This window comes from Ambystoma mexicanum, chromosome 1p, assembly GCF_040938575.1.
Source record: "Ambystoma mexicanum isolate Mex_15411 chromosome 1p, UKY_AmexF1_1, whole genome shotgun sequence".
In the NCBI taxonomy this organism is placed as follows: domain Eukaryota; kingdom Metazoa; phylum Chordata; class Amphibia; order Caudata; family Ambystomatidae; genus Ambystoma; species Ambystoma mexicanum.
This window is the reverse complement of record NC_090921.1, coordinates 453,538,557-453,555,673: the sequence shown is the minus strand read 5'-3', so window position 1 is coordinate 453,555,673 and position 17,117 is coordinate 453,538,557. Positions and strand designations below refer to the sequence as shown.

At 46.8% G+C, this 17,117-nt stretch overlaps 1 protein-coding gene across 6 annotated transcripts in view; it reads right to left on the bottom strand.

The window, feature by feature from the left end:
• LOC138572668 (single-stranded DNA-binding protein 3-like) overlaps positions 1–17,117 on the bottom strand; it is a 1,217,622-nt gene that overhangs the window by 20,138 nt on the left and 1,180,367 nt on the right. For all 6 annotated transcript variants that reach the window (XM_069649275.1, XM_069649276.1, XM_069649277.1 and 3 more), the window contains one exon: positions 9,481–9,509. In XM_069649275.1, the coding sequence (XP_069505376.1) occupies positions 9,481–9,509 (29 nt within the window). The remainder of the gene's footprint in view (positions 1–9,480; positions 9,510–17,117) is intronic.

The following is a 17,117-nucleotide window of genomic DNA, read 5'->3' as shown; positions in this document are numbered from 1 at the left end:
AGAACCTTGAGTCCCGTGGGATAATTCGTCCAGTCCACTGCACCTTCAATAATCCGGTGCTGGGGATTTTGAAACCAAACGGCCAGTAGAGACTCTGTGCCGACCTAAGGGAGCTCAACAAACGGGTCCATACTTCCTGATGGCCTCTTCCCTACATTGACCAAGGGCTAGCCCAGATCCAGGGGTCAAAGGTATTCACTGCCATTGACCTGACCAATGGGTACTGGACTGTACCTGTCAGTAGGGAGGACCAATACAAGCTGGCCTTTACCTTCGGGGGGCAGTGGTACACGTGGACCCGGACACTCTTCGGATACGTTAACTCCGGCAATGAATTTAACATCTTTCTACATAAGGCCATGCCCGACCTCAGTGAAAGGGGTAACCTGGCCTATGTAGACTATGTTCTAGTCAAAAGCTCAACTGTGGAGGAACACATAGCGGAGATCCGTTATGTTCTGACACAGTTGAGGGCTGACGGAGCAAAACTCTCTTTTCAAAAGGCACAGTGGTGTAGAACCCGTGTCAATATCTTGGGGCATGAGATAACTCCTCAGGGTCTCTGTCCCCAGGAAAAGAAAGTAGAGGCCCTCCAGAAAACAAAAGACCCCACAACTCTGCGGGAACTAAGTAGAATCCCTGGACTAACTAATTACAGCAGAAAGTTCATTGAGGATAACGCAGAGATCACAAGACCCCTGGTCCATCTTTTGAAGGGGGGGTGGTCGAGTGGGGTCCAGAGCAAGCTGAGGTAGTAAGACAACTCAAAAGAAGCCTCTCACAAGCGCCTTGCCTAGCTTACCCTGTCAAAAAGTTCCTCTTGGAGACAGGGTTCTCAAATACATGCTTGATGGCAGTATTATATCAAAAGCATGACAAGGTCAATAAAGTAATCTCCTATGCGAGTAAGACTTTATCCTGTCGAGGAAAAATTCAACGATTGTGAGAAGGCACTCCTGGCAACGGTGTGGGCATTGAAGAATTACCGCCCCTTTATCCAGGGGGAATACATCATAGTGGAGCCTCCACACCAACCTTTGCAATATCTTCAAAGTGACAGAATCCTGGCCGGAAATGTGAGTAATTCCTGAATTACTTCCTGGATTCTGTCAATGCAAGGCTTTCCTGTAGAGGTCACATATGGCCAAAACAAGAAGGGTCCCCTCGCGCAAGGTCTGGCTGACTTGCACGATTGAGCCAGAGAAAACTGTCTTGAGGACGAAAGTCTCCAAATCAAGGACAACATGGAGGCATACCTTAATTCCCCACACAAAGTCTATGAAGAAGACCATTGTGAGGGAATTCCCACTGTCTATGTGGATGGGTGCTTCTACCATGTTGACAACAACGGGGAAAAGGAACTTGTGGCTGGCGTAGGGAAAGCATAGGTGAATGATGCCCCATAACCCTCCGCTGGGTACAAAATCCGTCCCCGAAGTAGTCAAGTGACAGAGCTGATGGCTGTGCATCAAGCCATGCTCACTGCTGTCCAACACCAACTCCACAAACTGGTCATAATCACTGATTCAGATTATGTACGGAACGGGTTCGTGGAGCACCTGGTTAACTAGAAAACCAGAGGCATGCTATGTGCTAATAATAAACCTTTGAAATATGGAAAATTAATACAAAAAATTGATGATCTGGTCACCTCGAATGGGATGACCATCTACTGGAAAAAGAACAAGGGTCATTCTAAAGCAGAGGGACCAGACAAAACTGGAAATTACCTAGCTGATCAGCTGGCCAAAACCAGAGCCATCCAAGGGGATCTACTGGAGATCGAGTCCCTGTTGGGGGAAATCCAGGTCACTGCTACCACTAGGTCCCAGACAAATGCTTACAATGAACTCTCAACTGCACAATGGAGTGAGGAGACCCCAGATGCTAATTAGATTACGGCTCAAAAAGGGGATCCAATAATTGGTAAGTTTTATCAACACATTGAGGATCCTGAGAACTTTCCCCCGATTACATTGGGAAAGAGGACCTCAGAGTGTTGATCAAATGTCCAAAAAATTTCCGAATCCAAAACGGTTTGTTGGTGAGGAGATCCATAGCTGGGCATGACCAGTGGGTGGTGCCTACCTCATTCCGAAGCCTGATGCTAAGTCATGCCCATGATGCGACCACAGCCGGTCATCAGGGATTTCATACGACATTATAAATCTTGCGAGAGGTTGCATACTGGCCACACATGGGGCAAGACCTCAACCAATACTTGAAGGGGTTTCTTGTGTGTGCACAATTTCAGACATCACTCACACGCCATGCCCCCCTCCAAAAGAGGGGGATGACACTGCATTGGTCAGATTTGCAAGTTGATTTATCGGGCCCGTGATTCGCTCCTCTAGGGGGAACAAGTACATGTTGACGTAACATGCTTGTTCACTAAATGGGTGTAATGTCTCCCGGCCCTAATTTTCAAGGCAGAAACAGCAGCTGCCCTGATGATCAATCACATCTTCTCGCGTTTTGGACTACCCCAAAGGATTGAGTCAGACCGAGGTAGTCACTTCACTAGCAAAGTGATTGCAAAGATGTGGGAGATACTTGGGGTCAAAAGGAAACTACACATTGCCTACTATTGTGAGCATATTAAACATGTTTGTGGCAGATTCTGGGCCAAGTTGGGACATTCGATTACCTGATGGCCATCAGATCTACCCCTTCTTCTGCGACATAAATATCTCCATTTGAGCTAATGACTGGATGAAGGATGGTGCTACCCCAGCATCTGCTCTACAGAACCTAAGAGCAGACCTTGATAAATGCCTCCACAACTTATGAGTAGGTTGAGAATCTGAGAAAACACCTTCAACATGCTTTTGCCTATGCTCAGCGGAATTTAGAAAGATCTGCAGACAGTATGAAGACCCACTATGACCTTAAGACAACCAAAAAAGAATACCAAGTAGGAGACCGGGTCTACTTGTACAATTTCCAAAGGAACCAAGCCAAACAGCGCAAATTCCTCCCAACCAGGCGGGGTCCTTTCGAAATTGTGGACAGAATCGCACCAGTCGCCTACAGAATCTGCATTCCCAAGGGCAGTTTGGCAGAAGGGGAAGATAAGTGGGTCCACATAAACCAGCTGAGGAGTTGCCATCCCAGGCATACTTTGCGGCAAATAGAGGAGCCAACCGGAAACCCAGAGCGGGACATTCCGGCAACCTAGAAGAATCCACTTGTTAAAACCATTAGTAAATACAGGCGGGGAATATTGTAAATTGTATTTCACTGTATGCATCTGCCCCACTACACGAGCAGTAGTGGGGAAATGTCCATAAACATGCTCTGTTGGGTCTCATAGCATTGGAACCAAGAATTTCTAATTAGCAAGGAGGACCACTCGGGGACCGGGAGGAAAGACCCAAGGAGCCAGGAGTGCCATTCCATACTCCCATCCAGAACCGGAGAGGAGAGCGTGTCTCCTCCAGCACTGATGGGAGAAGCAGCTGAATATCTCCACCTGGACCAAAGAAAGAAAGAACATCCCAAACTCTTGACTTCCCCTTGACGGGCAGTCAAACTCAAGTCGGGAGGGGGGGGCTTTGTGGGATGCATTGACCCACTTTTTTCTATGCTATGCGGCATCACTGTGTAATGATCGTGCCAGAAATAGCAAAATGGCCGCAAAACCCTTGTGCTCGCCAAAACCTCTGAAAAGTGTGCTTTGCAAAGCACAAAAAGATGGCTGCCCAATCTGCCACGCATGTTGTCAGTGGTGGGACAGAGCTCTCACTACTGGAATAAGTCACTGGGCTCCACAACAAATAAAAATGGAGAACAGAAGGAAAAAACAGTGCTTTGCTAAATGAAACCCCAAAATCTTGCTTTAAATCCCTGTTTCTTTGTTGCTGAAACTTCAGAATGCCGGTACAGAACACCCCCAAACATCCAAAATTCTTGCTGGGTGCTACAATTCACTCAGTTTAAGAAATCATTGTGAACTTACAAGGTCCTGAAAAGCTGAAACCATAAGAGATTTCCACAGCAAAAGTGGCCTGTCTGTGGATCTGTCAAAAATCTCTGTGCAGCAGAGGGCTGCTGGGATGACGGCTGTCAGGAGCCTGCCTGATTAAACTTTAACATGTATAAACTGAAAATCAAATGTTTGCAATCTAAGAGGCCTGTTACTGATAGTAACCCATATTGTAATTGTTGGATCCCATGGTTTAAAATCTTGAATGAGAATTTAGCTGTGATTTGATAAACAAGTTTGTTTTATGAGAAGGGAAAATTCAACAGAAGTAACAATTAAAATAAGCCTGGCTGAAGCTACGAAACTGGAATAACAGGTTTCCTCACAGAAGGAAGGCCTTTCCCTCCAGCAGGAAATCACACAGAAGCGTTAATTACAGGGTTTGGAAAGAACCTGGTCTACAGAGGCATGAGGAACAATGAACAGCTGCTGCTAAGGAAATGCGAAGTCTGAAGACAGTCGTAAATGACCTCTGCCAGGAGCAAACAGGAAGGAGAATGCTCCTGGACTGCAGGGAGACAAAAAGAGGCGGACCCAAAGAACCATCTGTGGCTGAACATTAACAAAGAACACCTTTTTAAAAGACTTTTATAACTTGTAAGTCAAAATTACGAAAAATATAAAAAGTAACAGATTTGTGAATCTAAATTTTGGCTGCCCGTTTCAAGAGTCGGCAAAATCGTTTGACATGTTCTGGAAAGAAATGGCAAGAAATTTGATTTTACGCGTATTTCTGCTAGAAGTATGAAACTTTATACACTTATGCCCATGTTAAACGCGCCAACTTGTAGAAATTTGTTTAAAAATTGGACATTGTGTTCCTGATGAAAAGGGCAAAATTCTGTGAAAAGCGGAGACATGATCCCACAGCTACGGTGTTTTGAGGAGTAGCTGCTATGTAAAATATGTAAACTGTATATGTGATTGTTACAGAGGTTGCACATGTGTAAATATGTATTGTGCCAAAAGTAGATTTCGTGTTCCAGGGGCTATGGGTGGATTCTCAGCCTCATAAAATCACACCATTTATGACATCTGTTCATAGCATAGAGACAGCTCACCACTTAGAAGACAGAGAGATTCACTCACTATCCTGATGCTGGTGGAGCACCCTGCTGCTGAACGCTACATCTTCCTTGCTCCAGACTCCAGAAACTTGGCAAAGCAAAACGCCCATTTCATAGCTGAACCATTCTCAGCTAGGCCTCAAACTCCAGAACAGAACCCCACAAGCCTAAAGGGGAAGCATCAGAATACAGCCAGGCTGTGCTGTTACTGCTTACCCACTGAAAATAAATATCCTCAGAACCAAGAAGGGCAGATCCAGTCCAGTCCTGTGACCAGAGTGCATCGCAGATCCAGTCCAGTCCTGTGCCGTGACCAGCGCGCCTTGCTCACGCTGCCCAGTCCGATGAGCCCAGCCGCCTGTCCTAAACCAGATTCCATCCCCAGACCAGAATTGACAGTCCCATTTAAAAAAAAAATATCCAGCGAGTATCCATAGTAAGAATTGTGTCACTGGCATATGTACTTTGCATAGTCTTAGCCCTATCTTAGACCCATCTTATCTTGTATTCAGAACCTGTATTGTTAAGAATATTTTGCATTGTCTGAATCCTCTATCCAAACTATCCTATCTTTCCTCCAGAACCAATATTGTTAAAACTATCTTTGCGCTGATCTTTTCTCATCTGAAGAAGGCGAGTTCCTTAGCAGGCAGTCACCCTGATTAAGTGACTGTGTTCCTGTGTGGTATTCGTTTTGTTCAAAGTCATCCTCTAGCTTAAGAAAACCCATTTATCATTTTAAAAGCGCATTCTTGTTTTCCCTTCTTGCGCATATCTCGAAAAAACGACCTCTACTAAAACGTCTGTAACTCCCTCAATTTTTGTGATAGAAAAAAAAAATTCAACTTCTGCTTGTAGCTAACATCCATATCTATCAATCGCATTCCAAATCAATGCGATGCTCCCGTTATCGCCATTATTGCGCAGTGAAAAGTTTGCCGCAAATTTTAGTTTTGGGAAATTCCTACACATGTAAAACAGCTTTTAATTGCTTGCGACTTGAATTTTAGGTTGCAAATGTTTTCTTTCGATTAAATCATTGCTTGTGTTTGTTTGCAATTATCCAAAGATGCTCCAATAAGAATTTATAACAATTTCAGCAATTTTGACCAGATTTGGTGTTTTTTGCCCAGTCCATTTTAAAGATAACCTTAAAAGCCATTCGGACAGCTTGACAGTCAATTCTGTTTTTCTCTCGTGTTTGAAAGGGGGAAAGTGGGATTGTTATTCTGTTTGAATTCTGCCATTCCTGAATACCTGCTCTCTTCTCCTATCTCTTTACATTATCTATTGGGCGTTGAAGGGTGTGCAGGGGGACCCTCTAACCACAGTGCTATCTGCTCTGAACCAACACAAAAGTATTACTTTCTGTGCTGAATGGTTTTGCTCACTACTTACACCTTGTGTACTAAAGATATTTAGTGTTACATCACCCCATTGGTGATTGTTGTGCACCTATTAAAACATATTGTAATTCAATTTTAAATACATAAATAAATATTTACCTTTGCAAACCAGCACGTTTCCTGGTTCAGTGCGTCGGGGGGGGGGGCAGTGGGGTGGGAGTTCCAGGAGAAGGGCGTGATATGAGTGGTATATTGTTCAGAATAATGAACTTTTAGACAAAAATAAATAAGGATTTCAGTTGTGCACTACATGCTAAGCGTTGACTTGGGTATGTGCCGGATTGAAATTACTTACAAACCTGAAGCATGCTCCCACCCTTAGTATCAATGGACAGTGAGATGATATGTCTGGGATGGATTGTTGCAGTAGTCATCCCTGCAAGGGACCCCATTCAGAAGGTAGCAGTATGTGATTAGACGGAGACAGAGAGGTTGGTGCAGCCGCAGCTTCAAGGGAGACCTGCCGCTTTAATCAGGAACCACAGAGAGCTCAATTAACTAGAGAGACCCTTTGATCTACAACAGATAGATAGGATTGTGGGTGGGAATATGTATTTCATGTTTTCACCCCTTTACCTTTTCTGTTGCAAAGCACTCTGGTTATGACCTCATGCATACGGGAGATTGTTGGTGGGGATCCATGATTGGTACATTAAGGTAGGCTTAGCCTACACCACTCACTGTGGCCCATATGGATTTAAAAGAGGGCTGAGTGTCTATTTTGGGCAGATCATCTGAAGGCTTCACCAGAAGCAGAAGAAAGAACTCCTCATTGGACCCTAGCTGAAGGTACAGTCTGCCTTACATCTTCTGCCAGTTAAGGAAGGCCAGGACCTCCAAGAGGGAAGCAAGATCCCTCCCCTAAACATCTTCCAGGGAACAGAGGGAGATAAAGACGGCAGAGGACCCTCCAGCCGCTACCGAACCGGTACCCAGCCACCGCATAGCGTGCCCTGCTGGGAAGTGCCAGAAAGTCTCTGAACCAAACCAAGGACAAGGCAGCTGCCTGCAACACTCTCCTCAGCTATGGGCCATCTGCCTTAAAGGACGACACGAGCCCAGTGAAAAAGCTAGGAGGATTGCATCAACAAGCATCTATCAACGCCTGCTTTATAGGATATTTATGAGCCAGTCTAGCCCCTCAAGCTGCAACCGACTGCACCGCTGACTGTTGTTGCGCCGCAGTCGCTAAAGCCATCTGAGTTGCCTCGACCAGTGCTTCAGAACCACTGATCAGCACGGAGACAATTCTTGACCTCGAGCCGCCGTGTAAGCCAGCCTGCAGCCGTCCGTCCAGTCTCGCTCGCCGAACTGCCTGCCACTGGATACCTGAAGTTGTCTCCAGTCTTGAACTCTGTCGCAGAAGTTGCAAAACGCCCTGAAACCAACTCTAAATGGTTGAGCACAACGAACTCAGTTTAGTTGGGACAGGAAAACGTGTATAAATTAAGGGCCAGATTATAACCGGTGCTGTAGTGGGCACTACATATTTGGTCAATATTCTAAAATTCACCCCAATCTCAGTTTTCTTCCAAGAACAATGGAGGTAAAAGGTATTCGCTGCTAAACCAAAAGCGATGCAGACGGCAAGGCCTTCAAAGAATCCATGGCGTCCTTGGCTGGATTTGTGCATTTTGTTCTGGGTTATGTGGCCTGCCAATGTGTTAATGCTGCAGTGGGATGCAAGACTGAGGCACACGTTTCTGCTAGGGCATTCACTATTCTGGCAAAGACGAGGTACTGGGGACATCAACTACATTAGCAAGTCATACGCCTTAGATGTGTTGCCTTGACATTAGCGGGGTCTGGCCCGATTCGGATCACACAAAATTGTCAGGCAGGCACTCCCCTACTGCAGACTTATTTAAACAGGAAGCCCGGTGATATAAGTAAGATTAACAGATTCCTGTATCTCATTAAACAACCTAATGCACTATGGAAGTTGTACTCTCAGTTTACTTCCATTCGCTGCTTTAAGTGGGCCAGGGCCAGCCAGGGCCAGGCCCGGCAGTATCCAAAAAGTGGGGAAAGCCAGGGCCCTGCCGGGGCCCCCCGGTTCCACCACAACATTGGCGGGACACATTAACCCCCCGTGGCCGCAGCCATGATGGGAGATGCGCCTGCCATTAAGTCAGGCAAGCTGACAGCAGTGCCAGCCAGCCACAGCACTTCTGTCAGTCACTGCAAATTCCTCTGGTGATCCCTCATGTGAGGGGTCACCAGAGGAAGTTACTGTCCCTTTGTTTCCCCAGGTCACGAGGAGTCTATGACCCTCTGCGAACCTGGAGACTCTGTGCCATATTTCGAGGTTTAAAAAAAGATTGCTTGAAAAGTACACAATTCAAGCAATCTTTTATAAAGCTTTGCTCAACGGGCAACAATGCCTCAGGCTTTGTCCGTTGGTAAAGCTTTATAAAAGATGGATTGAATTGTGTACTTTTCAAGCCATCTTTTATAAACAGATATTTTTTTTAAAGATGACTTGAAAAGTACGCAAACCGTAAGGTACGCACACAAATATATAAATATTTGTGTCTGTACCTTACTATGGTCTGTGTACTTTTCAAGCCACCTTTTATAAACATAGAAATATGTTTATTTCTATGTTTATAAAATATAGCTTGTGTAGTACACAAACCATAGTAAGGTACACATACAAATATATAAATGCTTACATGCATTTATATATTTGTTTGCGTACCTTGCTAGGGTTTCTGTACTTTTCTAGGCCACACCTATCCCACAAGCCACGCCCCCAAATCTGAGACAGGATGTTTCTTCACAGTCTGCAAGGGCGCCGGCAGGGGGCGCACTCGACCAACAAGAACCCAGCTTTACTGATGGGCGACAGCACAAGGTGACCCGCTGCACTGGCGGAAGCCCCAGCTCGTGCAGATATCTGGGGGAGGGCTAGTGTAATCGCGCCATATTTATAGACATGTATCAATGTAATGCATTCTGCAATAACAATGACATCACAGAAACCACGCACAATTAATAGCAATATCGAGTCACATGTTACCTTTGGCAAACCGTCCATGTCTCCCGAACCTAGACAGGAAAAAGAGAAAAACAATAATTAACCTCGGTATACTTGTTTTTAGCTTCATCGAATTGGATTTTTAATTAGAGGCGGACTGACACTGCTGTCTATAAAAGGCTTGCAGGGCAAGACTGAGTCATGAGTAACATGACTCGCGACTCACTCCCCCCGCCCTCACCAAGGTACCCGTCATGCAACGCAAGGACCTTTAATGTTTTGTTGTTGAAAGAGTAGAAGTGTAGTCCTTCTTTCTCTTCACTGCAGTCTTGCCCTCTATCAGCGGCCGCATTATGGGTGGACTAAACGGACCTGCTGGTCCTTACATGCTGTGCAGGCTTTTGTTTTCCAAAGAAAAATCATGGTTTCTCAATAACAGCATTCATTTTTAATAGTGAACCTTGCTCTCTCTATTCCGGCGTCAATAACTGCATTATGGACACCAGAGGGCGCGCACAGACTGCCAGAAATGTATATTTTCCTCAAACACAACTTCCCTGGTTATACCTTCAACAAATAGTATTCTGGGAAGAACGACACAGTGAATACTGCCTCCAACTTCAGGTGTCAGAGGCACTTATTAAGAATGTCACCAAGTAGTGAATAAGTGGCCTATACACCTCAGTGGGTTAGTGTACATGCTACAGATGTGTTCAGCAACCCGCAGATCACAGGTTAATATCCTGGCAGGTCGACACAAACATTTTCACCTATTTGAAGTCAAAATAAGTACTATTGAAACGGGAAACAATGAACACACCATAAATTACTTTGGCTTGTATTGTGCTTGTATTGTGCACAGTATTTCTCATAAAATCCAGACTGCTACGATCGAGAGGACTATTGTACATAATTGCACATTCTCTACTGTAAACCTGGGTAGTACACGAACTGGGCTGAAACGCCCCAGAAGGGAGCTATGGCAAAAGCTGTCACGCCAGACCGCCGTTCCCGAAGAGCCATCCGGCAGTGAGGAGGTGGCCGTGGCAGGCAGGCAGACACGCAGTGGCAGTGAAGCCGGGACGGCGCCAGGGAGAGCAGCGTGATGCTCCACGGATATTCCGTGTATCCAGCACCAAACAAGCTTTATGATTCACGCTTATAATGCCCCCATTTTCTGATCCCTCTTTTTAACCAGTGGTGGGAATGGAAACAATTTACTGGGGGAACCCTCTCCACCTTGGGGATTTTGGGGGGAAAAGGGGCAGTGCCGATGGGTATTGCAACCAGTATCTCTTCACAGAACCCACGCCTGGCTATTTGCATAACAGCAAGGAGCCTTATGGGAACATAAGAATGCCCACAATTTTAAATTCTAAACATGTCTGATAGTGATTCAGCAAGAAACCCTTTTGAGGGAGCAATGGAAGTTTGACTATGCTCTTTTTATTAGTCACAACACTCACCCCAACAAGAAAGGTATGCAAATTGCAAGACATCTGTACCAATTTGGACAGCTGGTATTAAGATGTTTCTGCATTCAGTCTTCAGTACTGGGTTTTCTGAAGCGCGGTCTGCGAGAGCTTAGCTTGAGGACATTTCTGGGAGTTCACTGGACTAGCCCCTGGGCCCAGGGGTGGACTGGGAACTAAAAGAGGCCCTGGAAATAATTACTGGGGCCCAAAAAGAAGCCCTGGAAATAAAGTTCCAAGTGGCCCCATATGACACATTTTCAGCAAGCCGAATGCTTTTCCCATGAGAAAATTTGGAAATACCACACAAAAGAGGCCCAGGTTGCAGAGGCCCACGGGGAAATCTCCAGAGTGTCCTATAGGCCAGTCCACCCCTGCCTGGGCCTCGGGGTGCAGAAGTGCACTGGCAAGACAAACTTTGCCAGAGCTCTGCTGCGCCTTGTTCCGGTCCATTTCCTACCTTGCCTTAACATGTAACCACCAACATGCATTGATCTGAAGAACCCAGTACACGGACTGGTGTATATGAGGAGTCGTCACTACTGTACTTCTTATAGAAGCATTTTATTTGATTTCTTATAGTGCAATCCTAGCTCGAGAGCAGCAAAGCACTTTACAATGGGAGGGTGCTGACATTGGGCTTGGCATTCTATACAATGGAGTGTGAGAGACAGGGAAGTGAGAGGTAGTAGTGTTGAGAGCAGGGAGTTTTGGAGGAGGGGGAGACCAGAAGGGAGTTGGAGGCGAGAGAGTCAGAAAGGTTAAGAATTGGCCTTGAGAAGAAGGGCACCAGGACAAGCCGAGTACACCACTAGGTACCTCAGCAAGTCCATGATGGAGTCAGTGAGATAAGGCTGCAGCATTTAAGTCTCCCAGGGGCAAGGGAGAGAACTAGACAGTACAGGCACCCTGGCTGCAGTCTGCAGATCCGCGAAGGAAAACTTGGTGGAACAGGGAGTCTGATCTACCGAGGAGGTAGGCACCATTTAAGGTTGAGGGAAAAAGTACAGTGACCACCCCATAAATGGAAACCCAATTGCTTCATGTACCTATGTTTACAGTAAACGTTGACACGTATTGGTTGTAGTTGTGGGATTCATATAGCATCTTGCCAAACGTGGTGGTGTTGCAGGACTGTTTACACCTAGGACACCTAAAAAGGGACATCTATTCAGAAGCAGGGGATTCCTGTGTCACAGCTGCTACTGAATCCCTTGACAGAAAGTCCAGGAACTGTAAGTGGGTGGTAGAGTTTCTCAGCCTAGAGACAAATCAGATACCTCCTGCAGATCAGCTGGAGCAGAAGGAAGCCTTACTGAGAGGGAGGACCTGGAGGAGCATCCAGCCCTGCCAGAGGATCCAACACCCAAGCTGATGGAACAGATTAGGGAGTCTTCAGAATGCTGAAGAGAGCCACAGAAGGGCCAAGCCAGGTGGAGTTAACTCCAAGCAATCCCCATCCCAACCGCCTTCCAGCAGTGGGGCGACATCAGCCTCAGTGATGAGGAGTTGGAGAAAGAGTTGTCGATCCCCTTTGAGCAGCCCATGGAATACGAGAGGACAGAGAGCCCCAGAAAGAAAGAACCTACTCCAGCAGCACGGAAGACCTACTGAGGGCCTTGGTTGAGGACAACTGATGAAGAACCACAAACATCAGGAGACACCGACTGCCCTTACAGAGAGCCCAGGGTACCCTTTAGTACCTCCAGAGGTTCTCCAAACCTGAGCGATAGAGAAGACCAAGCAGTCTATTTTGTAAACTCTTAAGGGTCACAAAGACAACAGAATGAGGTAGTTGGGCTCGTTGCATAGCACTACTTCTTAAGAACACATTGTTTATACACTCATTATAAAAACTCAATAAACAAACAAGTCTCAACAGGCTTTGCAGGTCCTGAACCCCTAAAGGGAATACTGATATGATTAAATAAAAAGGGGCATTCAAGAAAGGATGGGGCTTGACCAGAAACATTATCGAATGAGACTGATGCATCTGAAATGTAATCTATGCCCCGGGGAAGACACCTAGATAGCCATCCTACCAGGTCCGGGATATTATGAATAAATGGCTGGGGCATGACACCTACGATGAAGCAAAAGAGATGTTGATATTGTAGCAACTCACAAACTCTTTGCCCCAGTAGCTATGGAAAAAGGGTGCACCAGCTCCATGAACCCACATTGGAAGCGGAAATCCTAACAGCTTATGCCTAGCAGCGAGCCACATCCCTGTGAGAGCCCCCTATGGGTTCTAGGAAACCAGGTGAGGTGAAACCCCTCCACGGGTTAAAGAAGCAAGTCCTACATCTCGGGTTCCAAGATCTCTATGACCCGAAGCAGAGAATAGAAAGTCAGACTTTACCACCCAAGGGGAAAGGGTTAGACCGAAGTCTCCAGACTGGATATGGGAATCCACTGCTATGCCTCTGGAAAGCATGGCCACATCGCCAGATTCTGCCCAGAACAATCGAGGGAGGGCGCAATGAGATAGGACTGCTACGAACAGAGTACAAGGATTATTACCTTCCAGAGCTAGACCCTGATCCGGAGAGAGAGAAGCCAGAAAGCAAGGACACATCCTCAATCTGAAGAGAAGGAAACATCAGCAGTAGCACCGTGGGCAGTGTTCTCAATGGGAGAGGGCAAGAAATGTCATGTTGCTATGGCCATATAAGGCAGAGCAGCCCTGGCCTTGGTGAATGCTGTGCCAAGGTAAGGGCAGGAGTCCTGTGGAGACTCCCCCTCCCCACCCCCCCACACCTCTGCGATGATGCAACACTTCCCAGAGGGGGAAGAGTTTGGCACAGGCTTTTTTTTAAATCAGTGCCTATAGTCGGTTAACCACAGTCATACAGAGGCAAAAAAGGAGAGACCACCAAGGCAGGCAGATCAAACCCTGAGGCCAGAACAGGGAACTTGGATGGGGCAAGAGGACTCATAATGGCTGGAGGTATGTGGCAGGGTCATGGGTATGATCCTGTCAAGGGAGAGGGGGGGGGAGTGGGACCCCTGTTCCGTATCTAGAGCCTTGCATGTACATTGGTGCCCCTCATTTTCACCAAATATGTATCAGCTCTGCCCTGGCCCCTATTTCTATTCTTGTAGAGAATATGATGACCAGCATGCACCATACTCCCCAAAAACCCGGCATGGAGCCTGGGAAGCAACACGATTTAGAAGAAACTGGAACCACAATTACCACAATGCATCTGGGCCCAACGGGCAAGCCCCAGCCTTGAGCAGGAGGAACACACTAATTTCCCAAGCGGAACTGGACTGGGTGTGTCCCTTCAGAAGCTGAAAGCAACACCAAACATTCACCCCACCAACCCCAGACGGGCTATAGGTGAGCAGTCGTACAGCAGCAGAAAAACTGGAACTGGCATGGGAATAGAGAAGTTCCAGGAAAACTACCCAAACTCTGTATGAACAAAAGCTCACCAAGTTCACTAGAAAATCAGAGAGCAAACAACCTCTCTAATCAAATGACTGGCTGGAAAAAATGGAGACTTAAAAGGGGAAGTCCTGGTCCCCAAGTGTACAGCTAAGATAGAGATTGGCTCAGTGGAGCAGCCGACTCAGGGAACTAATAGGAGCCAAGGGTAGCTCTGAGGCAGGATGGGCACGACTATAAAAAGGCAGGCGATTTAGTTGAGGGTGAAAGGTGTACGGGTGAGGTCAGAGCAGGTGGTGGACCAAGAGACCAGAGAAGAGGGTGTAGCAAGTGGAGTAGGTGTTGGAGGAGATAGTTGGGGTGCTTTGGTGAGTGAAGGTAAGGTGTTGGGACTGAGAGGGTGGTATTAACATTGGCCATTGGCTGTACGTAAGTGAGAGAATGATTGCAGGGAGTTTGAGGTAGAATAGAAGGGGGGAGGCTGAAAGTAGGTGCGAAAGACTGGGTGTGGATGTGTGTGAGAGGGAAGAGAGGCTGAAGATTACAGGTAGCAGTAGTGTTGGGAGTGGAGAGTCTTGGAGGAGGGAGGGACCAGAAGCAAGTTAGCGGGCTGAGATGAGAGACAGAGGGGACACGGACGGACGGACGGACGGACGGACGGACGGACGGACGCACGCACGCACACACACACACACACACACACACACACACACACACACACACACACACACACACACACACACACACACACACACACACACACACACACACACACACACACACACACACACACACACACACACACACACGTATGACACATTACTCACTGTAATCATGTATCTGCTTAGATTCACATGCTATGCATAGGCCGACATCAATTGGTAGCCTTGGAGTATTACATTTTCTGTTTTCGAAACTCGAAAAGGGACGTCAACAGGGGGTGCCAGTAATAGTATCCCTAGTGTGACGTCTACTGTACCCATAGTCCTTCACGCGTTGAGGTCCCTCAGATTGTTTGGTTTCCGACATGAGGTAGTATGAAGTGTAGCACGAGTACAGATGTAATAAAGCAGATAAAGCCAGAAAACATCTATGCACCTTCTACTCAACAGGGGAGGAAGGGTGGGCGCATAACAATCTAAGCAGATACACGCATCAGAAATATGATTACGGTGAGTAATGTATCCCTTCTGTGGCTTGTGAATGTGCTTAGATCACATGCTATGCATAGACTAGCGAGCAGTGTCTGGAGACAGTGGTAGGTTGTGAGAAGGGACAGTGGCAAATAGATGTTTTAGCACCGCTTGTCCCACCTGTGAATCTGCTTTAGAATGTGTAGGAATGGCGTAATTCTGAGTGAAGTATGTATGGAACTCCATGTAGCTGCTTTGCAAATGGCGTCCGGAAGGACGTTTGAAATGAAGGCCAAAGAAGCTCCTGTACCCCTGGTATAGTGAGCTCTTGGTGTGCAAGGCATAGTTTTGTTTGATAGAGTAGCAGAGCTGTAGGCATTTCACTAACCATCTGGAGATGGCGTTTTTTAAAACATGATCAACCTCCTTGCCAGGTGCTCTGGAGACAAACAGTTGGTGTGTTTTTCTTAGTGGTTTTGTCTTGTTTACATAGTAAAGAACCACCCTACTTACATCCAGTTTATGGAGGTTCTTCTTAGCTGAGTTTGAAGGATTTTGAAAGAGAGAGGGTAGTTCAATGGATTGGTTAACATGGAACTTGGGTGAAAACCTAGGGTGTGTTCTTAGTACCAGCTTGTTTTCGTGGATAACAAAGAAGGAAAACGTTACTTACCTGTAACTGTTGTTCTCCAGCATGGGTCTGGCATGGATTCACATGCTGATGAATATTCCCCGTCGTCAGGCTGGGAATCCTCGGTAAAGAAAAAATCAGTTTCAGTTTCGTTCCTGAACTGTCTTTCTCCTAATAACCAATCACTGGTCTTTGGGTCATACTGCCGCAGCCAATGACTGCCCTCTACCTAAGCCCCTCCTCTGGCAGCCATCTTCAGATTTGGTAGTACGTAAAGTGGCAGTATGACCAATTGAAGAGCCGCAGAGGGTAGGAGGGGGGTACGCATGTGAATCCATGCCAGACCCATGCTGGAGAACAACAGTTACAGGTAAGTAACTTGTTCCTTCTCCAGCATGGGGTCTGGCATGGATTCACATGCTCATGAATACAAGAATACATAGCAGTACACACATGCACAACCACGGAAGGTAGCAAGGCTCAACATTAAGCATTTACATCAACTCAACATTAAGCATCTCTTACCTCCTCACCAGGCTCACCTTCAGGCGAACAGGTTGCGCAGCACTGCCTGGCCAACCTGGACTCCTCCCTGGAATCCCAGTCGATGCAGTAGAATCTCGTGAAGGTGTGCGTCGACCTCCATGTAGCAGCCCTGCAGATGTCCAGCAAGGGCACACAACCGGTGACAGTGCATGATGCAGCCAGAGAGCCATCTGGAAATGGAAGCCTTCGAGAGGGCCTTACCTTGGTTCACAGTTCCAAATTTCACAAACAGCTGTGACGTCGTCCGAAGACTCTTCGTGCGGTCCACGTAGAACTTCAGCGCTCTAGCCACATCCAGCGAGTGCAAAGTCCTCTCGGCCGGTGACGAAGGTGACGGGAAGAAAACAGATAACACCAAGGGCTCATTGAGATGGAAGTCCGATGGCACCTTGGGCATGAAGGAGGGGTGCGTCCTCAGCACCACCGTCGTCTCGTGGAGTGTCAGGTAGGGTGGTTTGTAGGAGAGGGCCTGGATCTCTCCCACTCGTCGTGCGGAGGTGATG